The sequence below is a fragment of the Nuphar pumila genome, chromosome 14, assembly GCF_984573655.1.
Source record: "Nuphar pumila chromosome 14, dmNupPumi1.hap1.1, whole genome shotgun sequence".
NCBI classification, from domain to species: Eukaryota; Viridiplantae; Streptophyta; class Magnoliopsida; order Nymphaeales; family Nymphaeaceae; genus Nuphar; species Nuphar pumila.
In genome coordinates, this window is record NC_143262.1 from 14,968,745 (window position 1) to 14,991,947 (window position 23,203).

Genomic DNA, 23,203 nt, shown 5'->3' on the forward strand with positions numbered 1-23,203 from the left:
CATCCACAAAGATCACATAATATGCAAATCCTCCTTTTGAGATAACATGTGCCGATCTCCAAACACCTGAATGGACAAGTTCAAATGGTTTTGTAGTAAACATAGATCTTTGATAAAAAGGCAAACTTCTCATTTTTTCAAGAGTGTAATCATTACAATTGAAATCATTTTTACATAGATGTTTGACAAAAGGTAAATAAGAGATCTTGGTGATATTGGGATGTCCAAGTCTTTTATGCCACACATTAATGTCTTTATGTTGCACAACATTACAAAAATGATTCTTTGAAATATGAAGAAAGTCCACATAGTATAGATCTCCCTTCCTAGAGCCTGTTAAAACATATGTAATAATATGTAATAATACATCTATATATATATAAATATAGATGTATATTCACCATAATACCCGATAGGGGTATTATGGTCTTTTCACAAGTACCCAATAGGGGTACTTGTTTTATTTCTTTTATTTCACTGTTTCTTATTTTTGTTTTTATTTTTTAAATGTCTTTTTGGATACCAAAAAGGGGCCTCACAATGGAGTCGTTGGGGGCTCCCAACGACTCTAATGGGAGCCCCTTTGGTCTCCTTTTTTTATAAATAGGGGGAACCCCCCTTGTATGTTGTATTGCTTTTGAGAGCTCCTCTTCAATAATAGTGATATTACTTTTTCATGTGTGTAGCCTTTTTATAAGGCCCTTCGTATATCCCTTAGTGGATTTCCTCTCTTATGCTTGTTGCATTTGTCCGTGTGGGACATAGTGAATGCTTTAGCATTCTTGGATTCTTCCGCATATTTCATTACATGGTATCAAAGCCATACGATCTTCTAAGGTAAAATCGTGTATCTCTCTACTTTCTTTTTTTTCTCACACCTCCATTTTGTAGCAATGGAAGTCAAGATCGATCTATCATTCAAACTCAATGGGAAAAATTACATGATGTGGGCATCTGCAATGGAGAATAATCTCAAAGGCAAGAAGCTTTGGGGTTATGTAATGGGAACCGTTCCGGAACCCCAACTTAAGCTCACAAAGATGGAAGAAGATCAAGAGAAAGCACTTGAAGGCGATGCTCGTCTCAAGGCTATTGAAGATTATCATCACCAAATGGAAGATTGGGAGAGCAACCATGCAAAAATCCTAGCATGGTTTATGAATAATGTTGAACTTAAGGTATGTGCAAATATTGCAAAATTCCGCCGGGCAAATGAAGCTTGGTTTTTTATGAAGGGTATGTTTACCCAAAAGGATCTTGCAAGAGCTTATTTTTTGCAAGAAAAAGTGAGAACCAAAAAACAAGGTGACATGAGCATACAAGACTATTATAGTGCTCTAAATCCTTTGTGGGATGAATTGGCTCTTTTAGAGCCTAAATGGTTGTCTATGGAGGATGTGGTACTAAGACAAAAACAAATGGAACAAGATAGATTGTTTCAATTTTTATTTGGGCTTCGTCCCGAATTTGAACAAGTTAGATCCTCACTTCTCCATAGATCTACGTTTCCTCCCTTAGAAGAGGCTATTGCCGAGATTACTCAAGAAGAGACTAGGCATAATATGAGTAAAAGCATTGATGAAGTTCTTGCCGTATCTAAACCCGGCAATCATGTCAAAACATACAAACCACCTCATTTTGGTAAGCAAGGGAGTGGTGGAAGAAAAATGATTATATGTCATCATTGTTATGAGCCGGGGCATATTAAACCCGTTTGTCCAAAGCTAAATGGAGCATTCAAGCCAAAGGTGGCTTCCGTTGAAGAATCATCCACCAAAGAAGATGACGGCAAGAACGGGGATCTCAAAGATACTCTTGGACAAATTTCCTTGACTCTCCAACAAATTCTAAAGGCTACTTCTTCCACCTCCAGTGCCGCCATTGCCTCATCATCACCTCCCGGTACGTACTCTTGGATTTTAGATTCCGGAGCTTCTTTTCACATGACTCCTCATGAAAATGCATTAACCAATGTGCACACCAATTCAAAAATATCTTGTGTCTCTACGGCCGATGGAACTTTTCTCAAAATAAATGGTGTTGGAATTCTTGATTCTAAAAATGTTCAAAATTTCCTTGTTCCAAAAGTTAGAATAGTTCCAAAATTAAATCTTAACCTCTTTTCCGTTTCTCAAATAGCCGACCATGGATGTGAAATATCTTTCTCATCCCAAGGGTGCTTTGTGCAGGATCTCCGGTCCGGGAAGCGGATTGGGCAAGTCCATAAGAAGGGAAACCTTTATTTTATGGATAACTTAATGCTTCCAAATACCGCATTTTGTACTTATGTCCAAGACAAAAATATTGAAACTTGGCATAAAAGGCTTGAACATCCAAGTTACTCAAAAATGTATCTTTTTCCTTTTGGACACAAGTTTTGTAAAGAAAAAGATATCAATTGCAAAGATTGCATTTTTGGAAAAATGAAGTCTACTCCTTTTCCTATTAGAACCTTTATGACAACAAGACCTTTTGAATTGGTGCATTCCGATGTTTGGGGACCATCTCCGGTTCTATCCAAAGGTGGTTATTTGTATTATGTTACTTTTATTGATGATTATACTAGATATGTATGGATTTATTTTCTTAACTTTAAATCGGAAGTTTTTAACTTCTTTAAAGAATTTCATGCAAAAGTTCAAAATCAATTTCAAAGTCAAATATCCATTCTTAGATCCGATTCGGGTGGAGAGTACTTATCAAATGATTTTCAATCATATCTAAAACAACATGGCATTTGTCATCAAAAATCTTGTCCAAGAACTCCTCAACAAAACGGTCTAGCGGAAAGAAAACATAGACATATTTTGAAAACCACTAGATCCTTACTCATTTCTAAAAATATTCCTAAAAGTTTTTGGGCCGAAGCCGTGTTAACCTCCACCTATTTAATCAATAGGATGCCATCTTCAAAATTGAACAATATCTCTCCTTATGAAAAACTTTTCAATATAACACCCGACTACAATCGTCTTCGTATTTTTGGGTGTAAATGCTTTGTTCTTTTACATAAAAGAGATAAATTGTCACCTAAAACAATAGAATGTGTATTTTTAGGATATGGTGAAAATCAAAAGGGCTATAGATGTTTTGATCATAAAAACAATAAATTATTTGTCTCCAAAGATGTGACCTTTTTAGAAGATGAAAATGGATTTGAAATATTGGAAAAACCAAATGAAATTGATTATATGTTTATCAATGATCTTTTAGAAGATTCAAATGATGACTCTTTGAGTCATCCGGAAGTTTTAGAAAATACTCATGATTTTCATGATAGTGATGTATCACCAACTAATGGTGACAATCTCCAAGTTTACACTCGATGTGAGGAAGCCCAACCTATTAGTGCTTTAGAAAAATTCTTGCGACTTAATGAACCCCTAGAAGAAACCTCTCTTAGGCGTTCTTCTAGAACATCAATTCCACCTAATAGGTTTGTCTCATATGAAACTCTCTCACCTAACTATAGAGCTTGCCTAATAGCCTTGCATTCTTACTATGAACCTTCCCATTATAATCAAGCAAAAAATATACCTCATTGGGTTGAAGCAATAAAAGTTGAACTAGATGCTTTAAATAAGGCTAAAACTTGGGAAATAGTTCACCTTCCTCCAAATAAGAAAGTTATAGGATGTCGATGGGTCTACAAAGTCAAAACAAAAAGTGATGGTTCCCTAGAACGTTATAAAGCTAGATTAGTTGCTAAGGATACTCACAAGAGTATGACATCGATTATGAGGAGACTTTTGCCCCCGTGGCTCGCATGACAAGCGTTAGAACTTTAATAGCGGTAGCATCATCTAAGAAATGGCCTATATTCCAATTAGATGTTAAAAATGCCTTTCTTAATGGTCAGTTGAATGAAGAAGTATATATGGACCCTCCGCCGGGAATTAGCGTTAACCAAGGTCAAACTCTTCGGTTATTAAAAGCTTTATATGGTCTTAAACAAACCCCTAAGGCTTGGTATGATAGATTTAGTGCTATCATGTTACAATTGGGATTTCGCTCATGTTATACTAACATTGCTTTTTGTTAAACGTGCAGGTAATAGTATCATCATCCTCCTGCTTTATGTTGATGATATGATCATCACTGGCAATGATGAAAGTGATATTCTTAATGTTAAAAATATGTTAAAACATAATTTTGATATGTCTGATCTGGGTTTTCTCAGGTACTTTCTTGGTATAGAAGTAGCATACTCTCCTCGAGGGTATATATTGTCACAGATGAAGCTTGCTGCAGACATATGTTCCAAATCTGGGATTTCAGATGACAAAAAGGTGGAGACTCCCGAGGTTATCAATGCTAAACTACGACTGGAGGATGAAGTTCTGTTGGATGATCCTACGCCCTACAGGCAACTCATAGGCTCCCTCACCTATCTGACTATCACCAGGCCGGATATTGCTCATGTTGTGCACTCTGCAAGCCAATTTCAGCATGCTCCTACATCTGTGCATATGAGTGCTGTGCTCCGGATCATTCGATACATCAAAAATACTTTGACTAAAGGGCTATTCCTATCCTCACTCTCTTCCTTAGACTTACTGGCTTATACTGATGCTGACTGGGGAGGAAACCCAAATGATCGAATCTCAACTACTGGCTTTTGTGTTTTTCTACGAGATTCGCTAATTGCTTAGAGGTGCAAGAAACAACAGAAAGTCTCATTGTCTTCTACTGAAGCAGAATACAGGGCTATGGCAACTACTACAATGGAGCTTGTGTGACTTCGAAGTCTTCTTCAAGATATGGGAGTCGAAATTACCGGTGCTTCGAAGCTTTGTTGCGACAACAAAAGTGCCATCTACATTGCCAACAACCACACCTTTCATGAGAGGACTAAACATATTGAAATGGACTGTCATTATGTACGTGATGAATATCTTCGTGGGACAGTTACACTGCCATATGTCACTTCAGAATATCAACTTGCAGATTTCTTTACCAAAGCCATGCCTGCTCCTCGCTTCTTGTTCCTTCTTGGCAAACTTTCGGTCATTCCCCCGTAAAGTTTGAGGGGGGGTGTTAAAACATATGTAATAATACATCTATATATATATATATAAATATAGATGTATATTCACCATAATACCCGATAGGGGTATTATGGTCTTTTCACAAGTACCCAATAGGGGTACTTGTTTTATTTCTTTTATTTCACTGTTTTTTATTTTTTAAATGTCTTTTTGGATACCAAAAAGGGACCCCACAATGGAGTCGTTGGGGCCCCCAACGGTCACAATTGTGACCGTTGGGGGCTCCCAACGACTCTATTGGGAGCCCCTTTGGTCTCCTTTTCTTATAAATAGGGGGAACCCCCCTTGTATGTTGTATTGCTTTTGAGAGCTCCTCTTCAATAATAGTGATATTATTTTTCATGTGTGTAGCCTTTTTATAAGGCCCTTCGTATATCCCTTAGTGGATTTCCTCTCTTATGCTTATTGCATTTGTCCGTGTGGGACATAGTGAATGCTTTAGGATTCTTGGATTCTTCCGCATATTTCATTACAGAGCCTTCCCCAATCAACTTCCCGGACCGGCGATTCTGTATCCAACATTTAGTAGATGAGAATTTTATATCACATTCATGGTTCGAGAGTTGAGAGACCGAAAGCAAATTTAAATTCAATTTTGGTATAAATCTTATTTTAGGAATAAAAAAACATTGTTCTTCAAAATTTCCGATTCCTTTGATTTCAAGAGAAGTGCCATCCGCGATTGAAACAAAAGTAGGAGATGAATTTTTTAAATATTCGGAAAGAGCCAAAATATTTTGAGACATATGAAAAGAGGCACCCAAATCCAAAAGCCAAGAAGTCTTACCGGGAGGAGAGAAGGTGAATGTAACCGCTTCGGAAATTGCCCTCTTGAGAAGTGGTTGAAGTTCTTCCACAATTTGATGCAATGATAAAGCTCCATTTGAAGAAGACGAACTTTCTTCCTTTTAGGGTTGAGATGTGGTAGCCATAGCTAGCAACTTCTTCCATTTTGGGCAAAACAGTTTGATGTGGCCTGGTTTCTTACAAAAATGACACACAATCTTGCTATAGTCTCTTTTGCCTCCTTGACTACTTGATCCTTAATTTTGATTTTTGAAATAGGGAGGTTTGTAGGTTCTTAAGTTGTTCTCCGGTTTTGAGACGACATTCACACCATCACTTTCTTCTTGGTTTGAGGGAGTTGCAAGGACACTTAGATTGTTTTTGCTTATACACATACGGGTCTCTTCCTCACTTAGTTTCGTAATAACATCCTCAAGTGAAGGGAAAATAAAAGAGGAAAGAAGAGAGGATCGTATTTGCTCGAATTCGGGTCTAAGCCCATTTAAAAAGTTAAAAAAGCGATCCTCCTCCAATTGCTTATGTCTAAGTTCGATGACTTCACCACTCCACTTAGGTTCAAGCATGGCAAGTTCATCCCAAATGGATGACAATTTCGCAAAATATTCTCTAATAGACATCTCATTTTGTTGAAGAGTCAAGGCTCATTTTTGAAGATAATATTTGTGAGACAAATCTTTTGAAGTATACATTTTTTCAAGATATTCTCACGCTTGAGAAGCCTTTTTGAATTTAATGATGTTGGCATTGATCCTCGTCTCTACGGATGAGAAAATCCATGATAGGATTTTAAAATTTCTCATCTCCCATTCCTCATGCTTCTTGGAGTATTCTTCAAGAGCCTTATTTCTTTCTTCACCTTCAAGAATTTTAATTTTACCTTTTTCTATTAAGGTGATCTTAGGCTCCGGTTCCGGAATCGAACCTTGAACATAACCCTAAAGCCCTTTTCCTTTAATATGGGTCTCCATGTTTCCGGCCCAAACATGATAGTTAGAGCCATTAAGTTTGAAGCCAAAAGAAAAATGAGTCTTTTAAACCCATTAAAGAAGAGAAAAGAAAAAAAAAGTATGTATCACAATAAGATTTTTTATCTTACTTGGTGGAATATGCTTCTAAAATATTGAATGAAGAGAAGACTCCATGCCAATCACCCAAAAGTTGAAGGCACATTTTTCGAGGCATCCAATAGTATGAATAGCCACACGATCTTCTTTCTTCAAACCAAGCTTTGATACCATGTGAAAGTGTCTACAAAGAGACAATACACATACAAGCACTAATACCTCACAAGAGATGTGCACAAAGGCACTCAAATAACACTTGAACAAATATGCACAAAGGCATAAAATAACACAAATATGCACAATGGCATGTAAAGAATCTCTATATTCGAAAAGAGAAGGAGCTTGAGCTCTCAAGCTTATTCAAATACAAGGGAAAGTCCCCTATTTATAATACACAAAAGGAACTAACGACTACATTGGGCCCCCCAATGTGGGTACAAAAAGGACAAAAAGAAAAAAAAAAGAAAAAGAAAAGAAGAAAAGAAGAAAAGAAGAAAAGAAAAAGAAATGTAAAAATACAACCATATTTCAATTGAAATGTGTGTAAAAGGTAAAATGACAAAAATACCCTTTATTGGGTTTTACAAAGAGTGATATAAATATATATATCTATGTATATATACATAGAGATATGTATACATATATGTAGGGCATATATGTATATGTATCTCCTATATATATATATATAGAGAGAGAGAAATACGTATACATATATGTAGGACATATATGTATATGTATCTCCTATATATATATATAATACATTGAGTACATTTTAACACCTTCTTCTTTGAGGGAGATAGCTCAAAATTTTTTTGGGGCTATTTAGCCCCAAAATTGAGTCAAATAAGGGCTTTGACCCCCATTTGACTCATAACTGTGATGTGCATGCCTTATGCCTGAGGCGCACCTCGCCCTGAGGAGCACACCTCATAGCGCATGAGGCGTACACCTCAGGGAAATTGCGCCTCAAGGAAAAAAAGCCTTCGCCTTGAGGTGAGGCATGCTTTTTGCGCCTTGAGGTGCGTTTTTAACAACAATGCTTACATATATCTATGAATATATAAATATATAAATACATGTCTGTGAGTGTGTGGGTTAAAGATTTGAGTTTCCTATTGTTCAGGTACTTGATCGAAAAATTCTAGGCAAGAAACTCTTACAACTTTGTAATATAAAAGACAATTACAAGATTATAAAATTATCATCAAGCTTATCTATTTATGGTATTTAACTTATTTGATTTGGACTCCTTGTTTAGGACACCATTTAGCTAGTATAAAATATAGTAGGACTGCCAGCCACTGACTATACAGGGTATCAGGTAAGATTCCACAACTATGTCATGGAGCTCATGGTGGGAGCATGCACTGCAGGGAGAGGGGGGCAGGGTGTGGTTGGAGAGAGAGAGAGAGAGAGTTCTGAAATGTGAAACTCATAAGCTGGTAGACTTAATATTTTTCTGTCCACAAGCTCTAACTCAAAGAAGGATCATCCATCAAGAATACCGGGCACATAAAATAAGAAACCACACCCATACAAGTATAAGAATAAAGAAGTCACAGAACCAGTGTACGCCTAAAATGTAGAAAAGCTGCTATAAAACCACGAGTTACATAATTCTCTAACATCCCAGAAATTTTTGAATATTTTCCACCAGCAACAATGGTGAGCCTATTGTGTGAAAAAAAAAATAAACAGATAAGGCTATAGGAAACTTACGCACTAAGCGCACCACCTCCTTTTGCGTGGCCATCCATTTTAGTAACAATCACAGCTCCAACAGCAACACTTTGCTTGAAAGCTTGGGCTTGATCAAATGCAGCTTGCCCAATACTGCTGTCCATCACAAATATCACCAGATCTGGTTTCTTGAGCAACAAAACGAAGTGAGCAGTAAGAAACTATACAAACCAAGTTGCGAAAATAGCAAACCATGCAAAGGTTGCAGTTGAGAAGTTACTGTTGCTTCAGAAACTTGGCGCATTTCTTCAAACAAGGCAGCCTCTTGCTTATGTCGGCCACTTGTATCAACAATAATAAGATCACAATTTTCTTTTTTAAACCTTTCCACACCTTCAACAGCAATCTTCACAGGATCTGACTCCATATAGCTGTAGAAATTATGCAGAAAGTCAGAAATATGAAAGGGTGGTAAAAGCACCTTAACAGGCAAGTGCATTTAACATAAATAACAAACATTTACTCAACGAGAGTGCATTCTGTGAAAACACGTGAGAGAGAGAGAGAGAGAGAGAGAAAAGAACCTTTTGAGAAGTCGGCAGCCTATTGAATATCTGTTGCTGCGCCAGTACCTTTATTGCTATAGGGTTACAAATTACCTTTTACAGGGACAAAACTGCCCCTTATAAGTAACACATGTTACATAATAATACAACTAAAGCAAAACTCGTGGATGGATATGGATCCGATATCGGATCCATATCCAATTCATATTCCACATTCTAATACCCTCCCTCAAGTTGTGCATGGGGTTGAACCATGTGCAACTTGTTCTTCAGATACCAGAAGCGATGACTTGTAAGACCTTTTGTAAACATATCGGCAACTTGGTCTTCTGAAGGCACATAAACTGGTTCAATCTCTTTGTCGGCTATCTTTTGTCTGATGAAATGTTGATCGATTTCAATATGTTTAGTCCGACTGTGATGAACAGGATTGAATGCAATTTGTATAGCACTTCTATTATCACACATAAGTGTCGAATTTGAGATATCCTCTCCCATCTTTGTAAGAAGATGCCTAATCCAGGTCACTTCTGCTGTGGTAGCTGCCATAGATCTATACTCTGCCTCTGTGCTAGATCTTGCCACAGCCTTCTGTTTTCTGCTACTCCATGAGATAAGATTTCTTCCAATGAAAACACAGTATCCTGAAACAGACCTCCTCTCATCTGGATCCCCTGCCCAGTCTGCATCTGTATAGGCCAGTATGTCATGCTTCGGTGATTTCCATGAAGATTGAGTATATGTGAATCCATCACCCACCGTTCCTTTTAGGTAGCGAAGGATGCGTTTGACAACATCCATGTGACCAGTCTTTGGTTCATGCATGAATTGAGATACTTGATTGACAGAATACACAATGTCTGGTCTAGTGAAGGTAAGGTATTGTAACATACCTACTAAACTCCGATACTTGACTGCATCAGGATATAACTCACCATCACAAATACTGAGCCTTTGGTTAACAACACTGGGTGTGGGTAGAGGTTTACAATCTGTCATTCCTGCTTTAGCTAGAAGATCAAGAGTGTATTTATGTTGAGTTAATGACATGTTATCACCTTGTCTATCTACCTCTACTCCAAGAAAATATCTCAGCTCCCCAAGGTCTTTCATTTTGAACCGCATACTCAATAGAACTTTGATTCGCTGAATGTGGTCTGGAGCGTTACCAGTGATAACAATATCATCAACGTATATGAGTAAGAAAACCACAGTGGTATCGTTCCTATATATGAACAGAGAATGATCAAGTTGGGAACGAAAGAAACCATGTTTATGGATTTCTAAGGAAAAACTTTCAAACCATGACCTAGAAGCTTGCTTCAATCCATACAAAGCTCTGGTTAACTTGCATACATATTCTTTTGGGCTTCCCTCTGCATAACCTTGAGGCTGCTCCATATAGACTTCTTCCTTTAAGTCCCCATGAAGGAATGCATTCTTAACATCAAGCTGACTGAGGATCCACCCATGTTCAATTGCCAGGCCAAGTATAATGCGAATAGTTCCCATTCTCATCACTGGGCTGAATGTCTCATCATAATCCTGACCATATTCTTGAGTGAAACCCTTGGCCACAAGACGCACCTTGTATCGTTCAATGCTACCATCCGGTTTATATTTAATTTTATAAACCCATTTGGAACCAACAACATTTTTGTCTGGAGGACGGCCAACTATCTCCCATGTTCGACATTCGTGTAGTGCCTCGATCTCCTCATTCATCGCTTCAATCCATTTGTTGGATTGGATAGCTTGATGAAAACCAAGTGGTTCATCATGTTTTTCAATCTGGGATAGAAAGATCTGAAAGTCCATAGAAAAGTTGTCATAGCTAACCCACTTTTCAATAGGATGCCTTATCCTGCCTGATCTTCTTGGTGCTTCTCTGTCATTAGACGATGCAATGTGTTCTTCAGTAGGTACATTCGTTTGCTCTCTAGATCTCCTGGTATACACATTTCCTTTGTATCTTAGACACTCTGCTTGTGATGCATCATCTGAAACTGTCTCACCATGTATGCTTTCAGGAGACAGAATAGTATGCTCGTCAGCATGTGAAATAAGTTCAGCACTAAGCCATGGATCATACCAATTAACAACTGAATCAGTAGGTTCACAATTGGCATCTGTTTCTTTTCCCAGAAAATTACTCTCATCAAAAACAACATTTCTGGAAATTCTAATCTTCTTATTGGCAGGATCATAGCATCTGTAACCCTTGTGTTCATCTGCATAACCTACAAATTGGCATATAGAGGCTTTGTCTTGGAATTTAGTTCCCATGGATTTGTCAATATGAACATAACATGTGCATCCAAAAACTCGTAACTCATTATAATCGGGATGTGCACCAAAGAGAACATAATAGGGAGATTGATTTTCAAGGATAGGCATGGGAAGGCGGTTTATCACATGAGTGGCAGTGTGAAAGGCTTCTGACCAAAGACTAATGGGTAAGTTACTCCCATGCATCATACTCATTGCACTTTCCACAATATGTCTGTGTTTACGTTCAGCAATTCCATTTTGTTGTGGAGTGTACGGGCAAGAAACTCTACGATGCATCCCATTATCTTGGAGAAAATCTAAAAATTCTTTAGAGGAATACTCACCACCTCCATCACATTGGAGAATTTGGATATTTTGGGAGAATTGATTTTTAACATAGGCATGAAAGTGACGGAAAATGGAAAAAACCTCTGATTTGTGTTTCATAAAGAATATCCAGGTAAAACGAGAGAAACTGTCAATAAAGGATACATAGTATTTACTTCCAGAAGAGGAAGTATTAGGAGCTGGGCCCCAAACATCTGAACATATTATCTCAAAAGGCATAGAAGCTCTTTTATTTATTTGATGAAAAGAAAGTACATGACTTTTGCAGACCTGACAACTGGGACATATTTTATTCCTCAATAAAGGTGAAACAGACTCCGAAAGAAGACCATTGGACACTAACTTTTCAATAAAGACTTGACTACAATGACCAAGACGAGAATGCCAGAGATCTGACTTATTACATTTGGATGTACTTAGGACACTTTTGAAGACGAGATCAGACTGGGGCTTCAGGACACTGGGGGCTGGATCTTCATTAAAGACATACATGTCTCCACGTCGCTCTCCTTTAGCGAACATCTCCTTCGTTTGAAGATCCTTGACAAAGACAGAAGTAGGAGTAAATTCCACAGAAGAATTGGTAGAATCAACAAGCTTGGAAACAGATATAATATTTTTCTTTATATTTGGTGCATGAACAACATCAGATAAAGGAATGGATGACTTAGACAAAGGAATGACGACATTGCCTATGTTCGAAATAGGGTGGTGAGTCCCATCTCCGGTTACAATATTAGATTTTCCAAAATAGGGAGTCATAGTAGAGAACTTACCTGCATTACCAGTAACATGGGTTGCTGCCCCAGAGTCAACATACCATATTCCATCATCATTTTGCTTCAGATTCAAGTTGGCCATAGCGGATAGAAGGAGATCCTTAGCATCTTCACTGACTCGGAACGTACCTGCAGTTCCTGATGTACCAACATTTCTGGTATTTTGCATTCTATTCCGATTTTGTGGGTTGAACCAGCAGTTAGCCTTGATATGACCTCGCTTGTTGCACTGATAGCATGTGGGAACATTCTTTGAAAAGCTGGCATTAGAATTTGGTGTAGGTAGTATCCCATGTCCACCCTGAATTGGATTTCCCTTGCCTCTGCCACGCCCTCCCCGTGTACGATCAGCAAACATCCCTGTGACAAGAATCTCATGTGTAGATGATTGCCCTGCTGAAGCATCAGATATGCTTTTCAAAGACATCTCGTATTGGAAGAGTTTAGCACGTAATTCCTCAAAACTGGGCAACGAAGGCAAGCATAATAAAGAAGTGACAAGTACATGATACTCTGATCCCAGGGCATTCAGTGTTTGTTGCACCTTTTCTTTATCGGACACTGGATATCCAACAAGGGCTAATTGATCTGTGATGCTTTTGACTTGATTTAAAAATTCAATAATGGTCATTGCTCCCTTCTTTAAAAGCTGAAATTCACGCTTGAGAAACAACACCTTAGCCTCTGATATCTGAGAGTAGGTTTGAGCTAAAGTTTCCCACAATACTTTAGATGTGCAATCATCAGGGATAGAAATCAAAACTTCTAGCGACAGTGTAGAAGTGATATATGCGACGAGGGCCTGATCACGTTTCATCCAAGCAGTAAATACAGGATTGTGAATGGTGCTTGTCATTGCTCCATCCCCTTTTTCTTCGGTCGTGACAAATTGCGGAGGTATTTGAGTAGAACCATCCAAGTGACCTGAAAGATCTTGACTGCGAATAAAAGGGGTAATCTGCCTTTTCCAAGTCAAATAGTTATTTGTATTCAGTTTTTCCGAAACCAGTTGCCCCAGGAAGTTGGAGGAAAGACTAGAATTGCCTGAAGAATCCATTTGTGGACTTATGACAGAAATGTGGCAGAAAACAAAGAATAGATTGACGCAGCTTATGACAAAAATCGGTACCAGAAGAAATGAAAACAGTGAATGAATAAAAAAAAGAAGTGACCAACTGTAAATGAATGAAGTAGAAGAAGGGACCTGCAGTTGCTGTGTGAATTAAGAAAATGAAGTGCAGTTGCTGTGTGTGAATTAGGAGGAATAAACAAGAAAGGCTACAGCAGTTGCTGTGTGTGGATTAAAACAAACAACCACAGCAGTTGCTGTGTATGAATTAAGAGGAATAGAAGAGAGAAGCAACCACAGCAGTTGCTATGTATGAATTAAGAGGAATAAGAAAAGGAGACAAACAAATCAAGTAGCAGACGCTGACAAAAATGAATAGGGAAAGAATAGAACCTGATTCACGTGAACTAATTCACGTTGAACTGATTCACGTTGACCTGATTCACGTGAACTGATTCACGTTGCTGAGGAAGACAGACGTGAGGAAGACAGATCCACGAGTTCTGGAAGAAACGAGGAGAACTCGACCTTTGCTGCAGCAGATCTTGGCGTGTGCACGTGAACTGATGTCGAGGGATAGGATTTGGCTGTTCACGTTGCTGAGGAAGACCCTTTTTCACCCAGGAATACAGCGTGCTCTGATACCATGTGAAAACACGTGAGAGAGAGAGAGAGAGAAAATAACCTTTTGAGAAGTCGGCAGCCTATTGAATATCTGTTGTTGCGCCAGTACCTTTATTGCTATAGGGTTACAAATTACCTTTTACAGGGACAAAACTGCCCCTTATAAGTAACACATGTTACATAATAATACAACTAAAGCAAAACTCGTGGATGGATATGGATCCGATATCGGATCCATATCCAATTCATATTCCACATTCTAATACATTCAACAGAAAATATTCCACTACTATTTTTATAGGTGGTAAAGGCTAAAGATACACTCTGAAGGATTTTCAGGCATTCACGCAAAACTCAGAAAAGACATTGAGCTTAGCAACATCTGAAAGTTGACCAACTCAATGAAATCCAGTGTTGACATGATGTTCCCCAAGAACTAGCACAAATCTGATAGGGCCTCTCACAGATTAACAAGGAAACAAAGAAAATCACTGACAAAGATAAACCTCTTTGTGTACAATAAGAATGTTTACACACATACACCAATATGTTAAAATATATATATATATACTTATATATATATACATCCGTATATATATAAGTATATGTATATACATATATGTATATATATATTATTTCTCATTTAGATAAATACCCGATAGGGGTATTCTTGTAAAACCACTTATGTATTTTTCTCCTTTTTATTTTTTCTCTTTTTCCCTTTTTTTCCTTTTTCTTTTTTCTTTATTTTTCCTTTTTTGTAATGACCACAAGGGGGCCCCACACTTGTAGTCGTTGGGGCTCCAACGGTCAGATTTCTGACCGTTGGGGCTCCCAACGACTACAAGGGAGCCCCCCTTGTGGTTCCTTTTAGTGCTTCCCTCCTCTATAAATAGAGGAGGTCTTCCCCTCTTAAATGTATGGGTTTATACCCCTCTCTCTTCTCTTCTTCAATAATATCCAACTTATGACTTTAAGTGATTTCCATATTTGAGAGTTTTTGTGTGTGCACATTTGGTGTTTGTCTTCTTGGCTTTAGTGGTCACTCTTTAAGAGTGACATTTGCTCTATTGGTGCTTCCGCCTCTTTTCATTACATGGTATCAGAGCTCGGTTGGTGATTGGGCTTCTCTTTTGTCATCTTGGAACGCGTGCCTCTCAAAGTTTTTTGAAGAAAAGAAGAATAGTTGGTGCCGATGGAACGTGACTCTAAAGTGGAGCTCTCTTTTAAGCTAAATGGGTCCAACTACCTCATGTGGGCCTCCGCTATGGAAAATCACCTAAGAGGTAAGAAACTTTGGGGTTTTGTTATGGGAACTACTCCCGAACCCTCTCTTGTTCTCACCAAAATTGAAAACGAGATTGAGAAGGCTTTAGATGACGATGAGCGCATCAAAGCCATTAATGAACATCAATCCAAAATTGAGGATTGGGAAAGTAACCATGCCAAAATTTTGGCATGGTTCATGAACAATGTAGATCTTAAAAATTGTGCTAATATTGCCAAATTTAGAAGGGCCAATGAGGCTTGGTTTTTCCTTAAGGGTATGTATACCCAAAAGGATCTTGCTCGACAATTTTTTTGTCAAGAGAAAATCCGTTCTACCAAACAAATGGACATGAGTGTCCGGGACTATTTTAGCTCTCTAACCCCCCTTTGGGATGAGCTTGCTCTTCTTGAGCCTAAGTGGGTTGCTCCTCAAGATATTGAGCTAAGAAGGGAACAAATTGAAAATGAGCACTTTTTTCAATTCCTTCATGGACTTCGCCCGAAATTTGAACAAGGGCATCTCTTTTCCATAGAAGCAAAGCCCTACCTATTGAAGATGCCCTTGCCGAGATATGTCAAGAAGAAACTCGGCTTGGTTTGAGCATTAAGAGTGATGATGTTTTGGCCGTTACTAGGCCCGGATCTAATGTTAAAGCATATAGACCTCCCCACTTTAACAAAAATAACCATGGACCTAGAAAGGGGATTATATGTCATTATTGTAATGAACCGGGGCACATAAGACCGGTTTGCCCAAAGCTTAAAGGAAAAGTTGCCGCCGTTGGAGAAGATTCTCCAAAGAAGGAAGAATGCACAAAAGAAGGAGATATCAAAGAAACTCTAAATCACATCTCCGAAGCTCTCCAACATCTACTCAAGGCTTCTCCTTCAACATCCGGGGCCGCCATTGCCTACTCTTCATCTCCTCCAGGTATGTGGATACTAGATTCCGGTGCTTCTTTTCATATGACATCTCATAAAAATTCTCTTTCAAACATTTTTTCCGAACCTATATCCTCTTGTGTTTCAACGGCCGATGGTACATCATTAAAAATTGAAAGTATTGGATCTCTTAATTTTAAAAACTTTTTTGTTCCTAAAGTAAGAATCGTTCCTAAAATAAATTTAAACCTTTTTTCCGTATCTCAAATTACCGATCATGGATGCCAAGTCTCTTTCTCACCCAAGGATTGCACCGTGCAGGATCTCCAGTCAGGGAAGCTGATTGGGCAAGGCCATAGAAGGGGTGACCTCTATTTTATGGATTTTTTGACTCTTCCATCTAAGCCATCATGTAATCTTGTAAAGGACAAAAGTATTGAAATATGGCATGAGAGACTTGGCCATCCAAATTTTGTAAAAATGTCTCTTTTTCCGTTTTTGAACAATACTTGTAAAGACAATCACATGACTTATAAAGATTGCATTTTTGGGAAATCTAAAGCTATTCCATTTCCACAAAGAAGTTACTTTACCACTCGGCCATTTGAACTTATTCATTCCGATGTGTGGGGACCTTCCCCTATTTTGTCTAAAGGTGGTTTTTCGTATTACGTGGTATTTATTGATGATTTTACTTGATTCACATGGATTTACTTCCTAAGTCGTAAATCCGAAGTTTTTTCCTTCTTTAAAGAATTTCATGCAATGGTCAAAAACCAATTTTTGGGAAATCTATCTATTCTTAGATCCGATTCGGGAGGCGAATATATGTCCAATGATTTTCAAACCTATTTGAAAGAAAATGGAATTCTTCACCAACGTTCTTGCCCCAACACTCCACAACAAAATGGCCTTGCGGAAAGAAAGCATAGGCACATAATAGAGACTACAAGAACGTTATTAATCTCAAGAAACATTCCAAAATCTTTTTGGGCCGAAGCGGTTCTAACTTCTTCGTATCTTATCAATAGAACTCCTTCGTCCTCCTTGAAAAATCTTTCTCCTTTTGAAAAACTTTACAATATGTCTCCCGATTATAAAAGACTAAGAATTTTTGGATGCAAATGTTTTGTTTTAACCCACAAGAATGATAAACTCTCCCCTAGGGCTATTGAATGCATTTTTTTGGGATATGGCGAAAAACAAAAAGGATATCGATGTTTTGACATACTTAAAAACAAGCTTTATATTTCTAAAGATGTCACATTCCTTGAAGAGGAAAGTGGTTTTTCGCCCCAACCAAATGAGAATGTTGATTATTCATTCTTATTTGACTTATTGCCTAAAGATGATCATATTGATCCTAATGAATTCCTTAGTGAAGATCTTGTTGAACATCCAAGCGATGATCAAAACTTAGAAGAAAATGGTTCAAGACAAATACAAGTCTACTCTAGAAGGAATGAAAGGAATCCTCCTTGTGCCCTTGAAAGATTTTCCCAAAATGAGTCCATCGAAGAGACTTCTCAAAGAAGGTCAAATCGAATTTCTAAAATACCAAATAGGTTTGTTTTTTATGATTCTTTTTCGCCTAATTTTCGAGCATGTCTTCTTGCTCTTCACTCTTTTCATGAACCATCTCATTACAATGATGCTAAGCAATATGCTCATTGGAATGATGCTATGCAACTTGAACTTAATGCCCTTAAAAAGGCACAAACTTGGGAAATCATTGATCCTCCCAATGGCAAGAAACCCATTGGATGTAGATGGGTTTTTAAAGTGAAAACTAAGAGTGATGGTTCATTGGAAAGATATAAGGCTAGGTTGGTAGCCAAAGGATATGCCCAAGAGTATGGGGTAGATTATGATGAAACCTTTGCCCCCGTTGCTCGAATGACTAGTGTTCGAGCTCTTATTGCTATAGCCGCAGTTAAAAAATGGCCAATTTTTCAACTTGATGTTAAAAATGCCTTTTTGAATGGTAATTTAAATGAAGAAGTGTATATGGAACCACCTCCAGGTATGGATTTAAATGGAAAAATTTTGAAATTAAAAAAGGCTTTATATGGTCTTAAGCAAGCACCTAAAGCTTGGTACGATAGGTTTAGTAACGTATTAATAAATTTAGGATTTTCTTCTTGTTATACTGACACTGCTCTTTTTGTGAGGAGAACAGGTGAATCCATTATTATGCTTCTGTTGTATGTTGATGATATGATCATCACTGGGAATGACAAAAAGGGAGTAAATGATGTTAAGTCTATGCTAAAAGATACCTTTGATATGTCTGACCTTGGTTATTTACGATATTTCTTAGGTATTGAAGTGGCTTATTCCGAACGTGGATACATCTTATCTCAGATGAAGTTAGCTGCTGAAATTTGTACCAAATCAGGAATATCTGACGAAAAGAAAGTTGAGACTCCCGAAGTTATCAATGCAAAACTTAGACTTGAAGATGGTGTTCTTCTTGAAGATCCAACTCCCTACCGTCAATTAATTGGATCCCTCACTTATCTATCCATCACCCGTCCTGACATAGCTCATGCGGTTCATGCAGCAAGCCAGTTCCAGCACGCACCTACCACAGTTCATATGGCGGCCGTAATGAGAATTGTGCGATATATCAAAAATACCATCTCAAAGGGACTCTTCTTATCCTCTTCCTCATCTCTTGAATTGACTGCTTTTACTGATGCTGACTGGGGAGGCAATCCCAATGATCGTATCTCAATTACGGGTCTTTGTATCTTTTTAGGAGAATCTCTCATCTCGTGGAGATGTAAGAAGCAGCAGAAAGTCTCCTTATCATCTACTGAAGCTGAGTATCGGGCTATGGCGATGACAACTATGGAAATCGTATGGCTCAGAAGTCTCCTTGCCGACATGGGCGTTCTCATTTCCACTCCTACCAAGCTCTGCTGTGATAACAAAAGTGCGATATACATTGCTAGCAATCACACCTTTCATGAACGGACAAAGCATATCGAGATGGATTGCCATTATGTTCGAGACGAATATCTCAGAGGGACTATTTCATTACCATATGTTACTTCAGAATATCAGCTGGCTGACTTCTTCACCAAAGCGCTTCCAACTCCACGATTTATGTTCCTCCTTAGCAAACTTTCGGTCTTCTCCCCGTAAAGTTTGAGGGGGCGTGTTAAAATATATATATATATATATATATATATATATATATATATATATATATATATATATATATATACTTATATATATATACATCCGTATATATATAAGTATATGTATATACATATATGTATATATATATATTATTTCTCATTTAGATAAATACCCGATAGGGGTATTCTTGTAAAACCACTTATGTATTTTTCTCCTTTTTATTTTTTCTCTTTTTCCCTTTTTTTCCTTTTTCTTTTTTCTTTATTTTTCCTTTTTTGTAATGACCACAAGGGGGCCCCACACTTGTAGTCGTTGGGGCTCCAACGGTCAGATTTCTGACCGTTGGGGCTCCCAACGACTACAAGGGAGCCCCCCTTGTGGTTCCTTTTAGTGCTTCCCTCCTCTATAAATAGAGGAGGTCTTCCCCTCTTAAATGTATGGGTTTATACCCCTCTCTCTTCTCTTCTTCAATAATATCCAACTTATGACTTTAAGTCATTTCCATATTTGAGAGTTTTTGTGTGTGCACATTTGGTGTTTGTGTTCTTGGCTTTAGTGGTCACTCTTTAAGAGTGACATTTGCTCTATTGGTGCTTCCGCCTCTTTTCATTACACAATACACACGTATATGCCTCCCACTAAGCAGTTGCCTAGGCACCAAGGTGTTGCTAAGCACACTTTTGACTACTGAGGTTTTAATCCAATTCTTCTTAGTGTTAAGAGATGTATGTTTATGTATATATATATTATTTTTGTTATTAGATTGTATTTAGGCCTTATTTGTTTTTTGTATTTCATTTTGACCAGCTAGCCATTGGGGCCTCCCAACGGCTAGTTGGTCTCTCTCCCTTCTCTCTATCTTGTATATATATGGGACTTTTGGTCCCCATTGAGGTATGCATGCTTTATGCAAATCTTATGATCAACAAAATATTTATTTTAATATTATGATTGTGTGCTATTGTAACTCTTGTGAGTACCCCTTTGTGGGACGTGTTGTGATCATTCCCTAGTAGGCATTGTATTTGGTTCTTGGAGGCATCATTACATGGTATTAGAGTCATTGGCTCTTGTTACCTTGTTCTTGCTGTAATGAAATATGCGGAAAAGCAAAGAGTGCACTAAGCACTTACAACATCCACTAATGAGCAAACAAAAAGGGCTAATACCCAAACCCACAAGAGACAACACAACATAAAAATATAAATGTCTCTTATTGAAAGAGAGAGAGCTCTCAAGAGTGAAGAACATAAGAGGGGTTCACCCCTATTTATACACAAGAGAGGGAGAGGGAGAATGGCCAAGAGGCCTTAAAAGGAGAGCCACCTAGGGGCTCCCCATGTAGTTGTTGGGAGCCCCCAACGGTCACAAATGTGACTGTTGGGAGCCCCATCGACTACCCCTTTTATGTGAGCAAAAAACATAAAAATAAAAAATATGTTTTACAAAAAAATAAAAGGGAAAATAAAAGAGGAAAAACAAGTACCGCTATCGGGTACTTGTGAAATGACTAAAATACCCCTATCGGGTATTATATATATAAATATATATATATATATATATATATATGAATTACATGTATTTTAACACCCTCCCTTAAGCTTTACGGGGATATAACCGAAAGCTTGTTAAGGAGAAACAAAAACCGAGGAGCCGCAAGAGCCTTAGTGAAGAAATCCGCCAACTGGTATTCTGATGTGACGTAAGGTAGTGCTATGGTTCCTCTTAGGTATTCATCACGAACGTAATGGCAATCCATCTCAATATGCTTAGTACGTTAATGGAAGGTGTGGTTGCTTGCAATATAGATTGCGCTTTTGTTGTCGCAACACATCTTCGAAGGAGTAGAGATGACAATGCCCATATCACTGAGGAGGTTTTTTAGCCACACAAGTTCCATGGTTGTAGTGGCCATAGCACGATATTCTGCTTCCGTCGAGGACAATGATACTTTGTGTTGCTTCTTGCATCTCCAAGAAATCATAGAGTCACCTAAGAAAACACAAAATCCGGTAGTTGAGACCCGGTCATTGGGATTTCCTCCCCAATCTGCATCAGTATACGCAATTAAATCAAGTGACGAGGCAGCGGAAAGAAAAACTCCCTTAGTTATGGTATTTTTGATATATCTGACGATCCTTAAGACTGCACTCATGTGCACGGTTGTAGGTGCATGTTGAAACTCACTGACAGAGTGGACGGCATGAGCAATGTCTGGCCGTGTGATGGATAAGTAGGTTAAAGACCCAACAAGTTGCCGGTAGGGAGTAGGATCCTCGAGAGGTGTTCCATCTTCCAACCTTAATTTTGCATTGATGACTTCTGGGGTTTCTGTCTTCTTATCATCGGAGATACCAGATTTGGAACAGATGTCAGCAGCAAGTTTCATCTGAGAGAGAATGTACCTTCGAGGAGAGTACGCCACTTCAATTCCTAAAAAATATCTTAAGAAACCAAGGTCAGACATATCAAAATTTTCTTTCAAAACCTTTTTAATATCATTAATGCCTTGCTCATCACTTCCTGTGATGATCATATCATCAACATAAAGTAGTAAAATAACTACTGACGACCCTGCACTTTTCACAAACAAAGCAGTGTCAGTATAACATGAACGAAAATTCAAACTTATCATTACATTACTAAATCTATCATGCCAAGCCTTTGGGGCTTGTTTTAAACAATATAATGCCTTTTTAAGTTTGAGAATCTTATTTTTACCAATACATACTCCTGGTGGGGGATCCATGTAAACTTCTTCATTTAATTCGCCATTTAAAAATGCATTCTTAACATCGAGTTGATAGATAGGCCATTTTTTCACTGAGGCAATAGCAATAAGAGTCCTAACACTAGTCATTCTAGCAACAGGTGCGAAGGTTTCTTCATAATCTATACCATATTCCTGAGCATATCCTTTAGCAACTAACCGTGCTTTATAACGTTCTAATGAACCATCACTCTTGGTTTTAATTTTGAAGACCCATCTACATCCTATTGATTTCTTTCCAGTGGGTAACGAAGTTATTTCCCAAGTTTTTGCTTTTTCAAGGGCACTAAGCTCTAAGTTCATGGCTTCAACCCATTGGGGAATATCTTTGGCCTCATTATAGTGTGAGGGTTCATGAAATGAATGCAACGCAATTAGACATGCACTATATCTTGGAGTTAGGGACTCATAGGAAACAAACCTATTAGGAGGATTGGAGATCCGACTGGATCTCCTTAAAGAGGTTTCTTTTATATTGGATCCTTGAGAGTATTTTTCTAAGGCGCTCATCTGAGTTTGTTGACCACGCCTAACATATGTTTGGATAGGTCTATTATTCTGATCTATAACATTATCAAGAGGAATTTCCTCTAGGTCATTAAAAGACTCATTAGAGATTTCCTCTTCTTGAAGAGTCTCATCTTCTTGAGATAGAAGATCAAACAAAAAAGTATATTCACTTTCGTCAATATCTTTAGTTTTCACAAAACCATTTTCATTTTCCAAAAATGTTACATCTTTGGATACATAGAGTTTGTTATTTTTCAAGTCAAAACATCTAAAACCCTTTTGATTTTCTCCATAACCCAAGAAAACGCATTCAATACCTTTAGGAGATAATTTATCCCGTTTATGAGTAAGAACAAAACATTTACATCA

The 23,203-nt window shown here is 37.9% G+C and overlaps 1 protein-coding gene across 1 annotated transcript in view; it reads right to left on the minus strand.

The window, feature by feature from the left end:
• The window catches only part of LOC149816476 (signal recognition particle subunit SRP54 2-like), a 40,366-nt gene that overhangs the window by 9,084 nt on the left and 8,079 nt on the right, over positions 1 to 23,203 (minus strand). Inside the window, exons 5-6 of the mRNA XM_089986842.1 lie at positions 8,880 to 9,030; positions 8,639 to 8,787 (exon numbers count right to left, since the gene is read on the minus strand). Coding sequence (XP_089842968.1) covers positions 8,639 to 8,787; positions 8,880 to 9,030 — 300 coding nt within the window. The remainder of the gene's footprint in view (positions 1 to 8,638; positions 8,788 to 8,879; positions 9,031 to 23,203) is intronic.